The sequence below is a fragment of the Papio anubis genome, chromosome 6 (assembly GCF_008728515.1).
Source record: "Papio anubis isolate 15944 chromosome 6, Panubis1.0, whole genome shotgun sequence".
NCBI classification, from domain to species: domain Eukaryota; kingdom Metazoa; phylum Chordata; class Mammalia; order Primates; family Cercopithecidae; genus Papio; species Papio anubis.
In genome coordinates this window covers 37085403-37106127 of record NC_044981.1, presented here as the reverse complement: position 1 = coordinate 37106127, position 20725 = coordinate 37085403, and the positions used below count along the sequence as shown (strand labels likewise).

General features: G+C 40.3%; 1 protein-coding gene across 5 annotated transcripts in view; it reads right to left on the bottom strand.

Moving 5' to 3' along the window:
• The window catches only part of DNAH8 (dynein axonemal heavy chain 8), a 319842-nt gene that overhangs the window by 294286 nt on the left and 4831 nt on the right, over positions 1-20725 (bottom strand). For 3 of the 5 annotated variants that reach the window (XM_031667067.1, XM_031667072.1, XM_031667071.1), the window contains exons 1-7: positions 18063-18209; positions 17431-17846; positions 17160-17294; positions 10643-10727; positions 6057-6208; positions 3439-3628; positions 2400-2563 (exon numbers count right to left, since the gene is read on the bottom strand). In XM_031667067.1, the coding sequence (XP_031522927.1) occupies positions 2400-2563; positions 3439-3628; positions 6057-6208; positions 10643-10727; positions 17160-17294; positions 17431-17823 (1119 nt within the window). In that variant the 5' untranslated portion in view covers positions 17824-17846; positions 18063-18209. Of the gene's footprint in view, positions 1-2399; positions 2564-3438; positions 3629-6056; positions 6209-10642; positions 10728-17159; positions 17295-17430; positions 17847-18062; positions 18210-20725 lie in introns of those variants that run through there. The other 2 variants (XM_031667070.1, XM_031667069.1) reach the window with 2 other exon arrangements.

Sequence of the window (20725 nt, the reverse complement as noted above, 5' to 3'; positions counted from 1 at the left end):
AGACCTACCTAAATGGGGAGGTATATCATGTTCATGGATGGAAAATTCGATAATATAAAGATGGCAGTTTTCTCTAAATTAATGTACACATTCAACGAAATTCTAATCAAAATCTCAATAGAGTTTTTCATGATACTTTAAAAATTGGTTTCAAAATTAATTTTGAAAAACAATTAGCCTGAAATAGTCAATGTAGTTTTGACAAAAAACAGAAAACACTTGGCGTGCCAAATGTTGGTTTAGAAAAACGCTACAGAATTAAAGCAGCACAGCATAGTATAAAAAATAAGTAAATAGATCAGTGGGATAAACAAAGGGGTCTAACAACTTCATATATGACAGAGATTATATTACAAATTTGTTAGGAAAAAAATGGACTATTAAACAATTTAACAGAGAATCTTAATTCGAGACAATTGGCTAACTACAGGTACATGAAAAACACAAAATTAGATTTCTACCTCACATCACACACACACACACAATTCCAGATGGATTAAACACCTAAATGTTAAAAATAAAATGGTAACATTTCTAAAAGACAATGTAGGAGACAGGGTAAAACTAGAAAGAAAAACATGGAATTGAAAAGCATAATTGTCAAGATAATAGTTACCACTAGGGGGAAGAAAAGGTGTTTAAAACTGGGAAGAGAAATGCAAGGGCATTTTAAGGTGCTGGTAATGTTCTATGTTTTTTCTTTCTTTCTTTTATTTATTTATTTATTTATTTAGTTTAAGGTAGGGTCTCACTGTGTCACCCAGGCTGGTCCTGAACTCCTGGGCTCAAGCAATCCTCTTGCCTTGGGCTCCCAAAGTGCTGGGATTACAAGAGTGAGCCACCATGCCTAGCCTTGTTCTATTTTTTAACTTGTGCAAAGGTTACACAGGTGTTCATTTTACAGTTTGTTCCTTTCATCATATTCATTTTTGGTCTGTGTTATATTCACTATTTAAAATAAAGAATTTAAGAGAATGTCTTCGTAACACTGGAGTAAGAAAGGGTTTCATAAGTAAATACATAAGTAAATACAAAAAGCACAGAGTTTTTGTAGTCACTGGGGATAGCTAGGTTGAGGCTGGATTAACATTTGTAATTAATATATTTATCTACATCAAAAACTTAAGTTTCCACATGACTAAAGGCACTATACCAAATGAAACATGACACAATGGGGACCAACATAGGACTAATATCTGGAAAATATTATTTAACCTCCAAAAATGTAGTAAGATAACATCAAGCCATCCAAACGAATAAAGGGATGATACGGATAAATGATATGAACAGGCAATGATGTGGGTAAATGATATAAACAAGCAATTCAACACAGAGGAAACCAAAATAGCCATTAAATATGCTCAACCTCAATAGTATTTAGAGTAATACAAAGTAAACCAAGATATTATTTCACACTCAACATATTGGCAACAACTAAAAATCTGACAATTTCAAGTGTCACCAAAGATTTTTTTTTTTTAATAGGAAGTCTTGGCTGGGTACGGTGGCTGCAAGAGTTATCCAGTGGGCAATTACCCGTTTCAATCATCTAATGATACCTGGAAGCGAATGCTGTGGCCAGCACTCTAGACCCTAGGGGAGTCCTCCAATTTTTGCCACTCCAACTGCACAGCCCTCCTCCTAACATAGTTCTAGAAAGGTAAAACTGGAAATGCTTTTCTGTACCTCCTGCCTGGTCAATATTTTTTCCCCTTGATCCTCACATAACTGAAGATTTTCTTGTCTAGTTCTGCTGTCCTGTGCTGATGAACTAGAGATCTGGGGGGTGGTTCCTAGAGTCCTCTTTCTGTTTAGGGCAATTATGTAATAGCCGATTTTCTTTCACAGTGTTTATAGCGTAAGTTGGTGCCTCTCAAAATTTTGACATATGTTGTATACCTATCACTACTTTTCTTACTGCCAGAAAAAGTTTGACCATAGAGCTGCAGGCTTGCCACTGTGATGCTGATGTCAAACCGCCTAGTCTGAACTTCTTTGACAGCACAGACAACTCCACTGATCGACCAAGAGGTGCTTATTTAGTGTCTAGCACTCTGGCTCTTCGCTGTGTCTTTTCCCTCTCTCTTTTATGGAGAGTATCAACAATTTAAACATTACTGGGGATAAATGATGGCTATTCCTGATTCTTCATTCTTTCATTCTCAACCCATATTGTTATGTTTTCTTCCTTGAAGTGAGAAATATCTTAAAATTGATTTTAAGTGGTCCACAAAGAAGAATGATTTTGCTCTAGAGCCAAAAATTGGCTGAGTTTCAAACCAGATTCTGGAAGAAAGTCAAAGGAGATACCTCTTCCCTTTACATTTAGAGATAAAATACAATGGCTACGACGCACATAAAAACTACTAGTTCAGATGCAATTGTTTCAGTCAATTCACCTGTTCGATCTGTTTGTACCATACCATCAGCACTTCCTCTAGCTGACGAACAGTTTCTGAATTGCTGGCTGCAGCAGTTACTTCTTCAAAGGTGTGCAGTTTGGAAAAATCAACATTGTCTATTGTCTTTAACTTCACTGTTCCCTCAATACTTATTCTAGCACCTAAAAAGGAAAAAAAAGACATTTAATACTAATTTATATATTACATATTTTAAATATATTAATAAAAATATTAAATAATATTTAATTTTAAGAAGTATTTAATGTCAATGTGTTAAATGTCAATGTGTACTTTTATGCTCTAATTATTGAAATGTTAAAGATCTAATACTTTACAGAAATATAATTCTAATTAATCATTAGATTATGACTTCACGGCCGGGCGCGGTGGCTCAAGCCTGTAATCCCAGCACTTTGGGAGGCCGAGACGGGCGGATCACGAGGTCAGGAGATCGAGACCATCCTGGCTGACACGGTGAAACCCCGTCTCTACTAAAAAAATACAAAAACTTAGCCGGGCGAGGTGGCGGGCGCCTGTAGTCCCAGCTACTCGGGAGGCTGAGGCAGGAGAATGGCGTAAACCCAGGAGGTGGAGCTTGCAGTGAGCTGAGATCCGGCCACTGCACTCCAGCCTGGGCGACAGAGCGAGACTCTGTCTCAAAAAAAAAAAAAAAAAAAAAAAGATTATGACTTCACAATTTACTGACAAAATGGTACATTGTAACAATATGAAAAAACAAAAGTATAGATTTTAAAGAGTTCATAATGAAGTATATATTTTAATATGGTGAAAATTTTCATTAATATTATAGAAAAAGATTCCTCCTGCTATAACATAAAATTAAAAAGAAAATATATCTTACTCCACCAAAGATCCTCAAAAATGAGTTCTAATGATTTCATTTCTTACCTCTAAGTCTCATAATTACTTTGATTAACATCTTTTAAGATAGAAACTTTTTCTCTAATGTTTATGAAATATCTCAGTTAATTTGCTTCTTTTCTGCAATTTGCTAAACATTAACTTTTATACTTACCATCTAAAAATGAAAGATATCTGTTGATGGTTTCAGTGAAAATATGTTTTTCAGATTCTCCCTGCTTGGACTGGTTTAAAGCACCCCAGTTATTTGTTGCAAGAACAGCTGGTAGAAATATATTTGCCAACATATCCCTAATTCCATTTAAGAGTCCTTTCGATGCATCCAGAACAGTAAATAGCGCTTCCTGAAAGAGTGGAGTTTAAATGTTATTCCACATGCTAATCCCACTGAAGAACTGAAAAATCACAACCTGTTTTATATTGCAATAAACATAGACAACTAACACATTTTATTAGGGAATCTTAAGTGGTTATGAACCTTAGCGTTCTAAAGTCAACAAACTTATATTCTGCCCCCAATTTAATTATTCCCATATTTGCTCATCAAAGTGATGTTTTACTTGGTGCTTTAATTTCTGCATAGGAAAGGAGCAATAGCTTGGAGCCTATTCAAGGTGAGGGACATGGAACCAAACCTGCGTAAAGAAAATCCTTAGTTGAAAGTTGCCCTGTCCATGATTTTTTTTTTTTTCTGGTGAAAAGCCCTTGCCCAGAAGTTTGGTGGGATAAATTACCAGCCATAAGAAACCAAAAGCCCAGAAATCAAAAGCCCAGCACCCATGCGTGACATTTCAATTAATACATCTTAAGTGATTTAGAAATCACAAGTCAAAAAATTAAAATTAAAAAACTTGTCTAGGACCACCAAAAAATTGATTGCTAGTTTTTTAACTGTGAGTGTGTGGCAATAAAGTATACAATTACTACTCATACAGTTTGGTGTCATCTTGATTTGTGTCAAGGTATCAGTAGTTTTTCCCACCGTTGCTTCTGCACCATCAGTCAAATGTCAACATTGGTGAAAAGGGCAACTAGCATCTTAGTATTATGATGAAAATGGGTTTGAGTTTAAGAACCACTGTTACATTACATGGCTCATCTGTGATTACATTTAGTTATAATGATGTAAACAAATATTTAGCTAAGTCAAATAGAATATAACTATGTTGGAAGAATAGAGGGATGGAGAAACAACGGTCAGAAGGTAGAAAAAGAGCTAAATTATCATCTTCCAGAGAGAAGAGTCCGCAGAAAATGTCTTCTTTTATTTATTTATTTTTTCTAACTCTGTAGCCCAAGCTGAAGTGCAGTGGTGTGATCTCAGCTCACTGCAACCTCTGCCTCCGGGGCTCAAGCGATTCTCATCCCTCAGCCTCCCGAGTAGCTGGGACCACAGGAGTGCATCACCACACCCAGCTATTTTTTGTATTTTAGTAGAGACGGCGTTTCACTCTGTTGCCCAGGGTGGTCTCGAACTCCTGAGCTCAGGCAATCTGCCTGCCTCAGCCTCCCAAAGTGCCAGGATTACAGGTGTGAGCCACCGTGACTGGCCACAGATAATGTCTAAATTGACAAAAGGAGCAATCGGAGCATATTATTTAGAGACATACAGGTAAATAAAAGAATCCATTAAAAGGGTTTAATAGTTGCTTCTGGAGAATAGAAGTCAGTTTTTCAGTTATGAAAGACTTATACTATTTCATAAAAGGACTCTTTCTCTCTTTACATGCACATATAACTGAGCTAAAACAAAAGATAAATTATAAAAATGAATGGATGAAATCATGGATAAGTTGAAGAAAGAATTAATGAAATGGAAGACAAATTGAGGAAATATCCATACATAGAGGCATTGTGATGAAACTACAGGACTTTGAAGACAAAGAGCAAAAGCAAACAGAAAGAAAAAAAGGCAGATTACCTATGAATTACACCAACAGGAGTGCTCTCATCATCCACAAGAAATACCATGAAATATTTACAAGGGGTCAGGGAAAAATAACTGCCAACCTAAAATCTTAAACCAAGCTAAACAAGCTCTCTTTTATCATAACAGAAAAGGAACAAGATTAGACTTCAGTTCCCTTTCCCATTGTAAAAGGTATTAAGACTCTCTAAGAATAACAAAGAGAACTTGTGGAAAGCCTACTGTATGTCAGGCAATATAATAAGAATTTGTTTTTACTATCATTTAGTGTCACTACAATCCTGTCAGGTGTGTACTATTATTCCCAATTTAAGAATGTAGAGACCTAAGTCTCAGAAAGGATGAGCAACTTTCCAGAGGATACACTTAAGTGATTAGTCAGTGGTGAAGCTAAGAGGCAAATTTGGGTCTATCCAGCTAAAATTATTGCTTTTCCCATTCCATCATCCTGCCTTCCCAGAACTAGGTTAGCAATGTCCAGGCTCTAGGACAACTCTCTCTTCTTCTTTTAAAACGATAAGAGAGCTAAAATATTGAGTGAAGAGGAAGTTAAATAAAGTAACTAGTATTTTGCATCAACAAAATTAAATGTCTTCCTAGTGAATGGGAGGATAAAAATTATTTGCACACCATCAAGAAATGAAATTTTCATGAAATTAAAAGCAGTATCTAAAGTATCAATATAACTAAGCTCTATTACAGTCAATTTCTTTGAATATATGAATACATTTATTTTCTTGGAATTCAATTCAGTCCTATATTTAAAAAGGGAAAGCAAAGTAAAGCATGACTATGAAAATATATTCAGTGTTTAACTATGTATTTGCAGAAATTTTTAAACATACCTCTTGAACAGTTTTAACATTTATAGCAACATCATTACGGCAACGAACAAAAAATATGCACAGTCCTTTTAGTTTATCCGGGGCTGCATTGTCTATATACAATTTCATCATTTTTGCCCCTTTAGTTGCTCCAGGAATAGTTCGACCGCATTCTGAAAACAAAAGTCAAGAACTTAGCATATCATCACATAACAAGTCAAATGAGATAAGTTACTGTGGCTTTTACACCATTGTTTCCTCTTTTACTTTATTGTAAGAAGTTTTCAATATGGTCATAGAATAATTTTTTGGGGGGTCTACTAGAAGATGTCAATAATTGCATCTTTTTTTTTTTTTTTTTTTTTTTTTTTGAGACAAAGTCTCGCTCTGTTGCCCAGGCTGGAGTGCAGTGGTGAGATCTCAGCTCACTGCAACCTCCACCTCCCTTCAAGCCATTCTCCTGGCTCAGCGTCCTGAGTAGCTGGCACTACAAGCGTGTGCTACCACATCTGGCTAATTTTTGTATTTTTTTCCTACAGACGGGGTTTCACTATGTTGGCCAGGCTGGTCTCAAACTCCTGATCTCAGGCGATCCACCTGCCTCGGCCTCCCAAAGTGCTGGGATTACAGGTGTGAGTCACCATGCCTGCCCAATAATTGCATCTTTTTCCCTTTTTTTTTTTAGATGGAGTCTTGCTCTGTCTCTCAGGCTGGAGTGCAGTGGCACAATCTCAGTTCACTGCAACCTCCGCCTCCCAAGTTCAAGTGATTCTTGTGCCTTAGCCTCCCAAGTAGCTGGGATTACAGGTATGCGCCATCATGCCTGGCTAATTTTTTGTAGTTTTAGTAGAGACAGGGTTTTACCATGTTTGCCAGGCTAGTCTCAAATTCCTTACCTCAAGTGATCTGCCTGGCTCAGCCTCCCAAAGTGCTGGGATTACAGGCGTGAACCACCGTGCCCAGCCAATAACTGCATCTTAAATTGCAGCCTCCTCTGGGTACCTTTCCCTGAACTCTGTATGTCTGTTCCTTTTGGCCTGGCCTCAGGGCCTTACACAAGCTGTTCTCTTATCCCATCCCCAACCTTTTACCTACCAAATTCCTACTCATTTTTCAGATCTCAGCGGAAATGCCACTATCGCAGGAAGCCTTCACTGACTCCCCCAAGAAGGTCCAGTTCCTATACTAAATACACTCATTGTATCCACCTTCTATTAAATCCTTCCTTGAACTAATTTCAATGAAAATTAAACATTTAATTATCAATCTTTTTTAATTAGAAAAACTATTAAAAATATGAGAATTATGTTAGACAGTTGGTCACAATGTTAATTTGCAAAAATCAACAGCCTTCTATTTGCAGCAATAGCCAATTTAAAATGTAATAAAAGAAATAGAAAATCGGCCAGGTGCAGTGTCTCACACCTATAATCCCAGCACTTCAGGAGGCCAAGGCAGGAGGATTGCTCGAACCCGGGAGTTTGAGACCAACCTGGGCAACACAGCAAGACCTTGTCAATACAAATAATTTTTTAAAATTAGCCAGGTGTGGTGGCATGTGCTTGTAGTCCCAACTACTCGGGAGGCTGAGGCGGGAGAATCACTTGAGCCTGGGAGGTCAAGACTGCAATAAGCCATCATCATGCCACTGTACTCCAGCCTGGGCAACCTAGTGAGACCCCATCTCAAAAAAAAAAAACAAAAAAAGGAAAGAAAGAAATAGAATATCCACATCACAAAGCCACAGAAATGTTTTGTCTGCCCAGCCTTTCTTTTTTGGGGGGTTGGGAGATTCCTCCTGCCCTGTGATTCTGGAGGATACCAGTGTCAGGGCTCCGTAGAGGTGGGCATGTAAGAACTAGACTAATTAGACTCTGCAAGAATATAAACCTTGAATAAATACACACAAAGAAAAAAAGGGATTTGAGAGATGGAAGTCTACTGATGAATCCTACAGAAACTGCCCTGAAATCTGTGGAAATGCTCTATTCTTGTCCTTCCCAAGACCCGATTCTTCAACTGGTTCTAAATTTTGTTATCCACCTTCCGCCTCCCAAAACACTGTTTTCTGCTCATATAAGCCAGATCTATTTCTGTTGCTTGCAGCCTAAGAACACTGATACATGGTATGCAGCAATATAAGAGCCCAAATGCCCATTTATCGAGACTGCACAGGGATTTACTACCCTCCCCTTTTTCTTTGCTAAGAGAACCTGACTTTGTCCCATTGTGTACATCCCTAGAAAGAAAACTGCTCTCTCAGCCTCCCTGGCCCCCAGGGTAGCCATGTGACACAGTTCTGGCTGATAAGACATAAGACAAGCTTGAGTTTTCCTGATGAAGAGGAGAGATGTGACCATCAATAGGGAATGATTTCTAAAATCACAATGCAGCTGTATAATGGAATGTTACATTATACCAAATTTTTTGAATGAGATAAATCTTTATATAATGACATAAAAAAATATCTAGGCTACCCTGTCAAATGCAAACACCAAGTCAAGAATAAAATGTATTACATAACCACATTTTTAGCTGATAATAAGCATTTATATGTTAACACATGCATATAAGAAAGAAATGTAGGCTGGGTGTGGTGGCTCATACCTATGAAATCTCAGCACTTTGGGAGGCTGAGGCAGGTGGATCACCTGAGGCCAGGAGTTCAAGACAAGCCCGGCCAACATGGCGAAAACCCGTCTCTACTAAAAATACAAAACACTAGCCGGGCGCAGTGGTGTGTGCCTGTAATCCCAGCTACTCAGGAGGCTGAAGCAGGAAAACCACTTGAACCGGGAGGCGGAGGCTGCAGTGAGCCAAGATCACACCATTGCACTCCAGCCTGGGTGACAGAGTGAGACTCTGCTTCAACAACAACAACAACAAAGAAATGTAGATGAATATTTACCAAACTGATAAATGTACTTTCGTAAGTAGCAAAAATAATGATTAAAAATATGTGTACCCTTTGCTCTGGCAATTTCCCTTCTGAGAATTTCTCCTAAAATTTATTCCTAATCCACATAGATTTGTATTCAGTAATATTCACTGAGGCATTGTTTCAGGGAGCAAAAAGTTGTAAACAACCTAAATTCTACTGAGAGATCCGTTTGGAAAATTACAGTTATATCATCCTAATGAAATAAAATGCAAGTGTTAACATTTTAATTGGATAAATGTACTTATTGGCATAAAGAAGACAATATTATCAAAATTAAACAGCCACTATAGAATAATATCTAGAATTGGACCCCATTTTTGTAAAATATGTATATAAACCAGTTATAGAGAAATATTCATTGAGTTAACAGTGTTTTCTCCAACTGATTGGGACTGTATTTTGCTTCTAATTATAGATATTTTATCTTTCTTCAATTTTCAGCTATTGTTTTAATTTTTAACAAGTTATAAAAATACAGACCACACAATAATTCTCCCACGATAAGAACCATGAGAGACAGAAAATCCACAAAGCCAACCTAGTTGCTAATTGTGAGTTTACATATTTTGTCAAAGAAGCAAGACTTAAATATTAAACAATTGGAGGAAGGTAGAAGAACACAATCAAGTACTATATTTACATGGATACTGTAAATGAGACAGGAATCTGGAGAATAGCCATGGCTGTGGGTTGGAACACCCTGGGAAGGGCTCTGTTGGAGGTGTTCTGAAGGAGGGGGCTAGGGTATGCTGAGTGGAGAGAAGAAAAGCAATCTGGAAAAGCCAGGAGAGCAGAGAAGGGGAAAAGAAATAACTCTAGTATGCAGAAAGCAATGAAGAGGGGCTTAAAGAGAGCAGCAAATTCACATCTGGAAGAGTAGGAGATCAGACTAGACAAGCACTGTGTGTCCAGATGACAGCGGGCCTTGAATAAATGAGATCTGGAGCCAATCCAATAAATAGCGGAACAATAAAAGATATATTTGGCAAGAATAAGCAGTACGGATTTCAGAGGGAGAATCTGATTACAGAGATACTGGTTTTCAATCTGGAACACCAGGGAAGGCCTAGCCTGAGGCAGCAGAGGAACCAAGTGAGAAAGAAGCAATGGGAGGGATGTGTTGAAGGTAAATCCACAGGACTCTGATGATGAGTAGTCTCAGACCAAAAGAGTAACCCACATATCTAGTTATTAAAACAAAGTTTTAACAAGCTGGTAGCATGTTAATTAGTTCAGGCATAATATGCACAGTAGGGAAACCCAGCTATTCCAAGTGACAGCTGCAGCAGGCGCAAGATGCTGCGACAGGACCGCAGGGGGCAGCTGCGGGGCTCTGGAGTGGTTTCACCACCACTTCTAATCATCTGGACAAAATGACTCCACCTGTTTCGGGGAAAATGCAATTAAATTCTAATGAAAATGTGTATTCCCAGCAGAGGTCAATGATTTCTATAAGGATATTTTCTCCTGAAACATTATAGCAAGGCCTGAAACATGTATTTGGGCTGAGAATGTGTTGTTCTTAAGGCACTATATTTCTTATGCGTAAACTTCTGGTAACATTTTCTTTATAAATAAAAGATTATCTATGTATAAGAGAAAAAGTATGCTGCACTTTAACGTGCGTGAACTAATTACTGGCACATTGCCCTCATAAAATTCTTACCAATACCAGGTACATCTCCTTCTTGGTACAAAAATTTCAGTGTCTTACAACCATCTTTCACAAAAAAATTAGTAAATGCTTCCAGCTGTTAAATAAAAGAGAAAATGATAATCAGTCAAACGACTAAGGGAAAATTCTTGGTATTTTGTAGATGAAGAAGATGAAGCTCAAAGAGTTTATTCAAAGATACATAAAGGCAAGCTTAGAACCCAAACTAATTTAACACCAAAATTACTGTGCAATATAATATAGGTTGAAATATATTTCTGAACCTACATTAATGATCTACATACATAGTTTTGGGCAGCCACTTACCTGACCCTGCCCCAAGGAATCATATGGGGTAAATAGGTGAGTCCAACTTGAGGTAAATATTTTAATATTTAATATTTAATAAGAGAATTATTATTAAGATAAACTATTCTTAAAAGCTTACTTGGGGAACAGAAAATTTGCCTATGTCAATAGGCAACTGTGTTATTGACCAATTATTTGAGCAATTATGTTTTTAGGTATTGTAATTTGACCCATATTATAGCAAAACTAAAGTAAAAACAAATTATTATACTGAGATTCTTCCATATTTATGAGCATGAAGTTTTTATTCAATTACTTAGGAGTCAGTGTAATATCTTAGTAAACAGAAAACTAAATAGATAACATAAACAAAAGCCCTGAAATAGCCTATGGGAAATACAAAGTCATATACCCATTCACCTAATCCCACTAATTCCCATACAGAAGTTGTTTGTTTGTTTGCTTGCTTGTTTGTTTGTTTGCTTGTTTTGAGACAGAGTTTCACTCTGTCACCCAGGCTGGAGTGCGATCTCGGCTCACTGCAACCTCTGCCTCCCAGGTTCAAGAGATTCTCTGGCATTAGTCTCCGAGTAGCCGAGATTACAGACTTCTGCCACCATGCCCAGCTAATTTTTGTATTTTTAGTAAATGGGTTTTCACCATGTTGGCCAGGCTGGTCTTGAACTCCTGACCCCCAAGTGATGCTCCTGCCTTGGCTTCCCAAAATGCCCGGATTACAGGTGTGAGCCACCCCACCCAGCCACAGTATCTCTTATATATAATATACTGATACTCTTATATATAATATACTGACACTAACATAGTGACGGCCTAGGGGAAGTATCCCAAGTGTAGCAAAGTCACTCCTCCTAGGACAGTGTTCTCAAATGTTAGTGTGCATCAGAGAATCACACAGAGGGCTTTTTAAAAACACAAAATGATTTGCATTCCTATCAGGTTCTAGGTGATGCTGATGCAACTGGTCCTGGGACCACATTTGAGAACCATCACCCTGGGAGATAAAACAAAGCCACCAAGATGTGCGTAACTCTAGCCCTTAGTTCTCTACTCTTCCACCTCCCGTATACACCTGGGTCTCACATAATTACCACCTAAAAGGGACAAAAGCTGTCCACATAGTTCTTCTTGCACAGCTCCATCAGTACTTTCTTGCTGACCCTTTAGCTGTGAAAGCACACAAATTCTCAAAAGCAGTGCACATGACTGGGATAAAAAGACATCAAAATATCAAATGCAATGAATCCTTGCATTTTAGATACATTGTACTCATGAGACTAGCAAAGGAAATGTGAGATCATGCACCAAAATCATGACTGTGAATTAAAAATTCACTTATATTACATAGCATTTTACCAACAGTTCATCTGAGTATCACCTAGTTAAAATGGCATTATTATACCCTTCTTACAGAAGAGAAAATTAAGGTAAAAAGAATTTAAGTAGGCCAGGTTCGGTGTCTCACCCCTGTAATCCCAGCACTTTGAGAGGCCCAGGTGGGCAGATTGCTTGAGCCCAAGAGTTCAAGACCAGCCTGAGAAACATGGCGAAATTTCCTCTCTATATAAATACCAAAAAATTTAGCTGGGCATGGTGGTATGTGCCAATGGTCCCAGCTACTTGGGAGGCTAAAGTTGGAGGATGGCCTGAGTCTGGGAGGTTGAAGCTGCAGTGAGCTATAATCACACCACTGCACTCCAGCCTGGGCAAAAGAGCGATAGTCTGTCTCAAAAGAAAACAAAAAAATATGTAAGTGAAGGACACAAAACACACAAGCAAAGCACAGAACCTGGGATTGGACTTCAGCCTTGGGTGTCCAAATTTGTGCTCCTTCCACAGTACCACAACCCTGCCACCCAGTCACTGGAAAACATTGCCAGTAAGCCAGAAAAGAGATTATCTTGAGCAGTGCTGAATAAAGGGGGCAGGAAAGTGGGAAGGGGTAAAAGTGCCAATGTTGCAGAAACATCTGTATTGGTCAGGGTCCTAGCAAGAAAAGAATTCACACCCAAAGGGGTTTTTTGACAAAACTTTATAAATAAAAAGGCTATTTTGTTTATAAAATAAAAGACTATTTCTAGAGGCTAGAGAAGGATTAAAGGAAACTGCAGCACTAGTAGCAACAATGGGACTAGCAACAAAGGAAACCCCTGATCCCCCAAGGCCTAAAGAGTTGAGAGCTAGAGGAAACAGAATGACTAGGGCCAGGTTGAGAACTGGAGATGCAGGCTGCTCAGGGAGCTACAACTATGGCAGCAGACAACCACAGTCAGGAACAGGGCCAGGTGGGGAGCTTCTCTCCCCTTCTGCCCTCCCATCTCCTGCTGTGCCTCCCAGTGGCTGAACCAAGTGGAAACTGGAGAGCAAGAGAGCCCACGTGATAGATTCTATTGCATTCAGCTTTCTATGCCACAGAGCAGGACAGAGACAAAAGGAGAATGGATCCAGAGGCAAACAAAGTAACCATCACACCGTCTGTTGTCCACTTTTTTGTGGTGCCTTTACTGAGCTGCTTTCATCCTGGATTGCACGCCAGGCTTCACATTAAAAGAATACTTTTCCAGGCCCAGCGTGGTGGCTCACACTTGTAATCCCAGCCCTTTGGGAGGTCAAGGCTGGTGGATCCCTTGAGGTCAGGAGTTTGAGATCAGCCTGGCCAAGATGGCAAAACCCTGTCTCTTCTAAAAATACAAAAATTAGCTGGGCGTGGTGGCATGCACCCGTAGTCCCAGCTACTCAGGAGGCTGAGGCAGGAGAATCGCTTGAGCCTGGGAGGTGGAGGTTACAGTGAGCTGAGATCGCACCACTGCGCTCCAGCCTGGGTAACAGAGGGAGACTCCGTCTCAAAAAAAATAAAAATAAAAAAATAAAAAACAAAAAACTAAAGAATACTTTTCCATATACCCCCAATTTCCTAAACTGCACCACACCAAATCATGCCACCCCTTGTTTCTTGTTCCATCTCCTTACTCACGTGGTCACCAACCTTGATCCAACCTATCATATGTCCTTGCCTTTTCCCCACAACCAAATAAGCATTCTAATCTTTCAGATTTTGACACTGGTTTCCCTACTGGGTACACGATTTTCCCTCCACTATGGCTTTGTACACTCACAAGCAACTTTTAAGGAAATACCTTTGGCAGCTTGATTCTTCCTTAATGCCTGCATTTCCCATTCCTTGCAGCCTAAGCAGTGTCTGGCCTGGACCATAATGACCTTCAAAGTAGAATCTAACCACATGGACCCAAAGTCTGAGACATATCCCAGGAATAGCAAATAGAAGGCTTTGTAGGCACATGCTACTGTAGCATGCTAGCCAGTAAGAATTCCTCCAAACAGAGAATACCAGCCCAGAAATCCAGATGGCAAATACTTAAAGTTGGATTACTGCAGGTGCCCACCTCCCCCACCCCACCTTAGTTCTAGCAGTTACCCTTTCATGAAGGCAGTGATCAGGACACAATGCCTATGCCTATACCCTTTGCAGAAGGTATAGGGATTCCAGTTGTGGTGTTATCCAAATTTGTGGCCCAGCAATTTTCAGGTGAAACAAAATCGATCACTTATCTTCCTTCCTCCTTAACCAAATGCAGGAATGATCCTCGGGACAGGCCTGAAGCCTGGGCCTACTAAGAAATGACTTTTTAGAAATTGGCCTCGCCTTCTTCTCATTGTCATTATCTCAGGTTTGCATATAAGGTTGTTTTGCACCAGTTGCTTAGAAAGGCTAGAAAGACATGTAGCCAGAATCGTCACAGAAACTAGAACTCATTGGGGAAAGGAGACCATTAAAACAAACAAACCCAACTTGAGAATGGCAAAGAAAATCCTCTTACTATTTGGTTGGCATTGTCCACAGTCAGGACCAGCTACAGAATTTGATGAACCCAGTGCAAAATGAAAATGAGAGACATTTACCAAAGAATTATCAAGAACTTCAAAATGGTGACAAAAGATCATCAAACCAAGCACAGTGACATTCTAAGCACAGGCGCCTCTGTAACTACACAGCCCATATATCCATGAAGCCAGCCTTGACCACAGCAGTAAATTCCAGCAGGGAACTTTGGTGACCTGGGAAACCACAACTTACTTCCAGTTGCTTGCTGTGACACCTCTTGTTTTATGTACACATCTCCATGAATTCTATATACTTTGTCATTATAATAGCTTAGAGCTATTGATGTCTTTGCATCAATCACATCCCCATCTAACTATTACAGCTACACAACAGGACCAAGAAAATGAGCAATCCCATTCCTACTGTCGGGGAACTGCCAGGACCATATTCTTATAAGGATACTGGACGACATGAAGCGCAGACAATTTTGCAGAATTTAACAATGCACTGTATGAAGCAAGGGGTAGCTCTTTATTATTACTATTATTATTATTATTATTATTATTATATGAGTTGGAGTCTCACTCTATCGCCAAGGATGGAGTGTAGTGGTGCAATCTCGGCTCACTGCAACCTCTGCCTCCTGGGTTCAAGCGATCCTCCTGCCTTAACCTCCCAAGTAGCTGGGACTACAGGCACATGCCACCACACCCAGCTAATTTTTATATTTTTAGTAGAGACAGGGTTTCACTATTTTGGTTAGGCTGGTCTTGAACTTCCGACCTCAAGTGATTTGCCCACCTCAGCTTCCCAAAGTGCTTGGATTACAGGTGTGAGCTGCTGCACCCGGCCGGGAGTAGCTCTTTTAGGCACTGTTCCATAGAACCCTGGCTCCTAGAGCAAGCTAAAGAGTTTTGCCCATGTTTGATGACCTCTATAAAAGCAGGGGATACGGCCCCCACGGTGACAACCTCACCACAACCCCACCTCACCCCAACTCTCCCACCAGTGCATTCAGTGAGAAAATCCGCTCACCAGCAGTCTGCACCTGCTCACTGGTCTTTCTGGGATACCAGCCCAGTCCACTCCTAGGGTTGAGAAAAAGCCCAAGAAGCTAGTGGTAGTTTTATTGAAAATTATCTTAGAACCAGAGCTATGAGGAGGGAAGCTATGACACAAGTGTATCATACATTACTATAATTAGGGTGACCACATCAATTTATTATCCAAAACTTTTAGTAGTGTCAGGAGGTACTGTTAATCATGCCAGGAAAATAGGTATAATCCAGAACTGTCCCTGGCACACTGAGACATACGGTAACCTGACCTGCAATCACATCACTATTTCTACTACCGTATACTCATACAATAGTCACTGTTCCCTGACTTATTTATGCAGTTTTTCTCTACAAGTGATTTGCATATGTAGTTCATATAATCCGTACTTGCAAAATATTACCTACCGTCACTCAACTATGCCTCTAACTTCTGACATCATTCTAAGCTAGAAGTTTAGCCAAAATTCTAGTTGCTAAGTCTTCTCTTCTTCCTCCACAACAGTAAACCTGACTAGAAATACCATTCAGCTGGGCCGGGTGCAGTGGCTCAGGCCTGTACCAGCACTTTGGGAGGCCAAGGTGGGCGGATCATGAGGTCAGGAGTTAGAGACCATCCTGGCCAACATGGCGAAACCCCATTTCTACTAAAAATACAAAAAATTTAAAAATAGCTGGGCATGGTGGCGCATGCCTGTAGTCCCAGCTACTCACGAGGCTGAGGCAGGAGAATCCAGAAGTCAAGGTTAAATAGTGAGTCGAGATCGCGCCACTGCACTCCAGCCTGGCAACAGAGCGAGCCTCCGTCCCAAACAAACAAATTAATTTAATTTAATTTAAAAAGAAATACCATTCAACTGGCTATAATTATATAAACTAAATCTTCTCCTCTAGTCAGTAAAATTCCAACTTTAATCTTTTTCTTTTTAGACAAGATCTCACTCTGTCAGCCAGGCTGGAGTGCTCACCGCATCCTCCACCTCCCAGGCTCAAGAGTTCCTCCCACCCCAGCCTCCTGAGTAGCTGGGACCACAGGTACAGTGTACCACGCCCAACCAATTTTTGTGTTTCCTGCAGAGACGAGTTTCGCCATGTTGCCCAGGCTACTCTCAAACTCCTGGCCTCAAGCAATCCTCAGACCTCAGCCTCCCAAAGTGCTGGGATTACAGGCATGAGCCACTATGCCCTGCCCCAACTTTGTCTTTCTAAATGATTTTTGTTGTTGTTTAGGACAACTCTGTTTTCCTAAGTTAATCACTTACTCAAAGAGCAATTAAAATATAATGATAAGACTTAAACTTACAGATGGGCAATCCAGAATTAATTCTTCCACAGTTACTACGTCCAGGCCAAGATTTCCTGCTAGAATTTCAAATATATATTTGTATGAAGGGTCAATTTTCTGTCTTCGGCTTTCCCTTGCCTCTCTAAATCTTGCCTAAGGAATGAAAACCAAGCGTCAAAATTGCAATTCTGCAGAGAAAACATCAAACTATTTCATATTTTGTAAAGTAAAAGTATTTCGTATTTGTAAAGGAAAGTGGCACGCATGAAAAATCTTATTAGAAGCAAACCTGTCTCTCTTTTAATGTTTCCTGCAGATTGGGAAGGCCACTCATACTCCGGCGGTATCTGGAGGACCGCCGGGAAGACAGGGAGGACAGCACTTCCGAAATCACTGATTGAACCGGTCGCGGTGCAAGCCTGGGTCGAACTCTATTCAGATCCGCTTCATCATCATCCGGAAGAACTATCCCTTCTTCAGAAGGAATGAGATCCCGATAATCCACCACAGAAGGAACATCATCTTCTGGGGAAAGAGAGAAATTATCTTCCGCCGGAGCCTCCACCGTTGGAGGGCGCGGGGCCTCTTCCTCTTCTGAACGGGGAGGGCCAGCCTCTTCCGTGGAGGGAGGAGCCTCTGCTCCCTCAGAGGGGGCGCCGCCTTCTTCAGCATCCGTCTCCATCCTCTGTCGTTATGCTTCAAAACCTAGAATTATAACAGAGGTTCGTTTAAAACTACAGTAAATTGAGTGTTGTACGTTTTTATTCCTCCCCTTTTAGCTAGACAAGCAGCAAAATCATCAAGTTCTGCCTTGCCATATTATCTAAGGAAGCTTAGTTTATGGGGCGGGAGAGGTGATATCTTTAGTGAGGACAGCACACACACACACACACACACACACACACACACACACACACACACCTGGGAGCTTTTTCAAACTTTAAGTGCTCCTCCTGATTATGTTATGGCCCTAGGGGACTGTCCCTCCACGCACATCCCATCCCTGCCATAGTAACCCCGGCAATTCATGGGAGGGCACCTGTCCTCAGGTGCCTTAGGGCTAAAAAAAGATTGAGAGCCACTAAATTAGAGGACAGAGTGTAGATCACTGCCAAGGTACTCACTGTACAAGAGACCAAGCAAAGAATTTCGTGAACTCTAAATGTTCCTTGCTTCAAGGAACTCTGTGATGCAATACAGTTCATCAATCAGACATTCTACTGTCTGCCATCTCATCTACCATAAAAGCATAAAACATCCTCTTAGCAGCCAAAGTAAATAACCCCAAGACCAAACAGAAAGTCCACACTGAAAAGTGATTGTGACTATTTATTGAGGCAATGTACTATAGAAAGCATAAATGTAGCCTACCTAATCAGAAAAGCTCTGATAATAAAGAAGTGTAGAAGTAATGAGCACATAACCATGGAAATTAGGGGACGCCAGTGGAAGAAGAGATGTCAGCTACAGACAAAAATCATATTGTAGGACAATAATGATGCCTCCAACCAAATAAATATGTTTTCAGGATGTGGTTAAAATCCAGAAACCAGAATAATAGTAAATATTTGGAGAACAAAAGGATACATTCCCAAACACGTAAGAAGACAGAAAAAGAGGTTTCTAGTGAGAAATTCTGAGGACACAGATGCAGACCTGGCCTAAGTAAGATGGAGCTTCTTACAATGGGTCACCAGCAGACACGACACAGAGCCAGCCTGTCACCTATGCCCCACAACTGCCCTCTCCAAGTTTTCCAGAGAACTCATAAACAGCTGTAATTGTTTGTTTGATACCCTTAATTGGCCTACTCAAGGACAAACTGACCTATCTTTTAACCTATCAGTTAACCAGTTTACCCACCCACTGCCCCTAGAATGTGTCAACATAAACCATTGTTCCCAAACTACTATCGGCAGGGTTTTTTTAGCCTTCCCTCTCCCCACTCCCTTTCTCTCTCTTTCTCTCTCTCTCTCTCTCTCTCTCTCTTTCTCTTTTGTGACAGGGCCTCACTTTACCACCTGGGCTCAGGTGCAGTGGCGTGATCATAGCTCACTGCAGCTTTGACCTCCCAGGCTTGTGACCCTCCCACTTCAGCCTCCCAAGTAGCTAAGACTACAGGTCCATGCCACCAGCCTGGCTTATGTATTTATTTATTTATTATTTTTATTTTTCGTAGAGACAAGGTCTTGTTATGTTGCTGAGACTGGTCTCATGGTACTGCCAAACAGTACCAGTACTCAAGCTCCTGGCTTCAAGTGATCATCCCACCTCAGCCTTCTGAGTAGCTGGGACAACAGGAATGTACCACCATGCATGGCTAATTTTTTTATTTTTCAGTTTTAGAGACAGGGTCTCACTCTGTTGCTCAGGCTGGTCACAAACTCAATAATTCTTAAACTTGGTCTTTTGAGGTAATTTTCTATGTTTGTTCCTCTTCATTCTTTTTCCTTTTGTCTCCTCTGCACATTTTCAAACAACCTGTCTGAGTTCAGTGATTCTTTCTTTGCTTGATCTGCTGTTGAGAACCTCTAATAAGTTTTTTAGCTCAGCAAATATATTTCTTAATTCCAAAATTTATGGGTTTTTTATCTCAATCTCTTTGTTAACCTTCTCTGATAAATTTCTGAATTGTTTTTCTGTGTTATCTTGGAGATCACTGAGTTTCCTTAAAACTGCTATTTCGAATTCTTGGTCAGAGGGTTCACATATTGCGTTCTTATTAGGGTTAGTCGCTGGTTTTCTTGCTTTGTCCTTTTGAAGAGGTCATGATCCTCTGTTTGTTATTGTTTCTTGTGAATGTATGTGTATGTCTTTGTGTTGAAGGATTAATTATTTACTCCAGTCTTTTCTGGCTGGTTTTGGTTTTTATTGGATATGTCTGCTTAGAGACTCTTTATAATTTACCTGTGGATTTTCTTTTCTTTTTCACTAGGTCACTGACTCATTTCCAGCACTAGATGTCAGCTTAAGCCTGGGTTTGCCTCAGTTCTAGTAATCAGATTGCTGCCCATCCAAAATGGGGGAAGTCCTAAAGGGATTATCCCAGCATTGTCGGAATGCTGGCTAGGGGTTCATGCCTAAGGGAATTGGGGAATGAGCTTCCTACAGCATAGTACTGCCAAACAGCAACTCTGATTTGGTGTCTTCTTTGGCCAAGTTACAGAGCAGAGTTTCCAGGACTGGGGATGGTAGTCCCATCTCCCTCCTTCATCTCTGGCTATCCTCAGGGATATTTCTCCCTTTAGTACTGTTGATACTGCCTGTGGATTGAGGCAGGAACAGGTCTCCTGCCATGGAACCCAAGATGGTAGGAAAGTTGGTTGTTCACTTCAATCTCACTTTGCCCATTAGAGAAACCGTAAGACTGGGGGAAATTTTCCATTTGCCTGGTGCCAGGCAGACTGGGGATAAGGAGTGTCATGCTATGGAAGTCCAATTCTCTTACCATCTGCTTAGAGGTTTTTTCACTTCTCTGTGGTACTAGAAATGATCTCATCCTTATATCTGAGTTTTGGGATATTGCTGGTGATAATCTTAACATTGTGTGTTTGTTTCCATTTTCTGGTGGTCAGGGAGAAGAA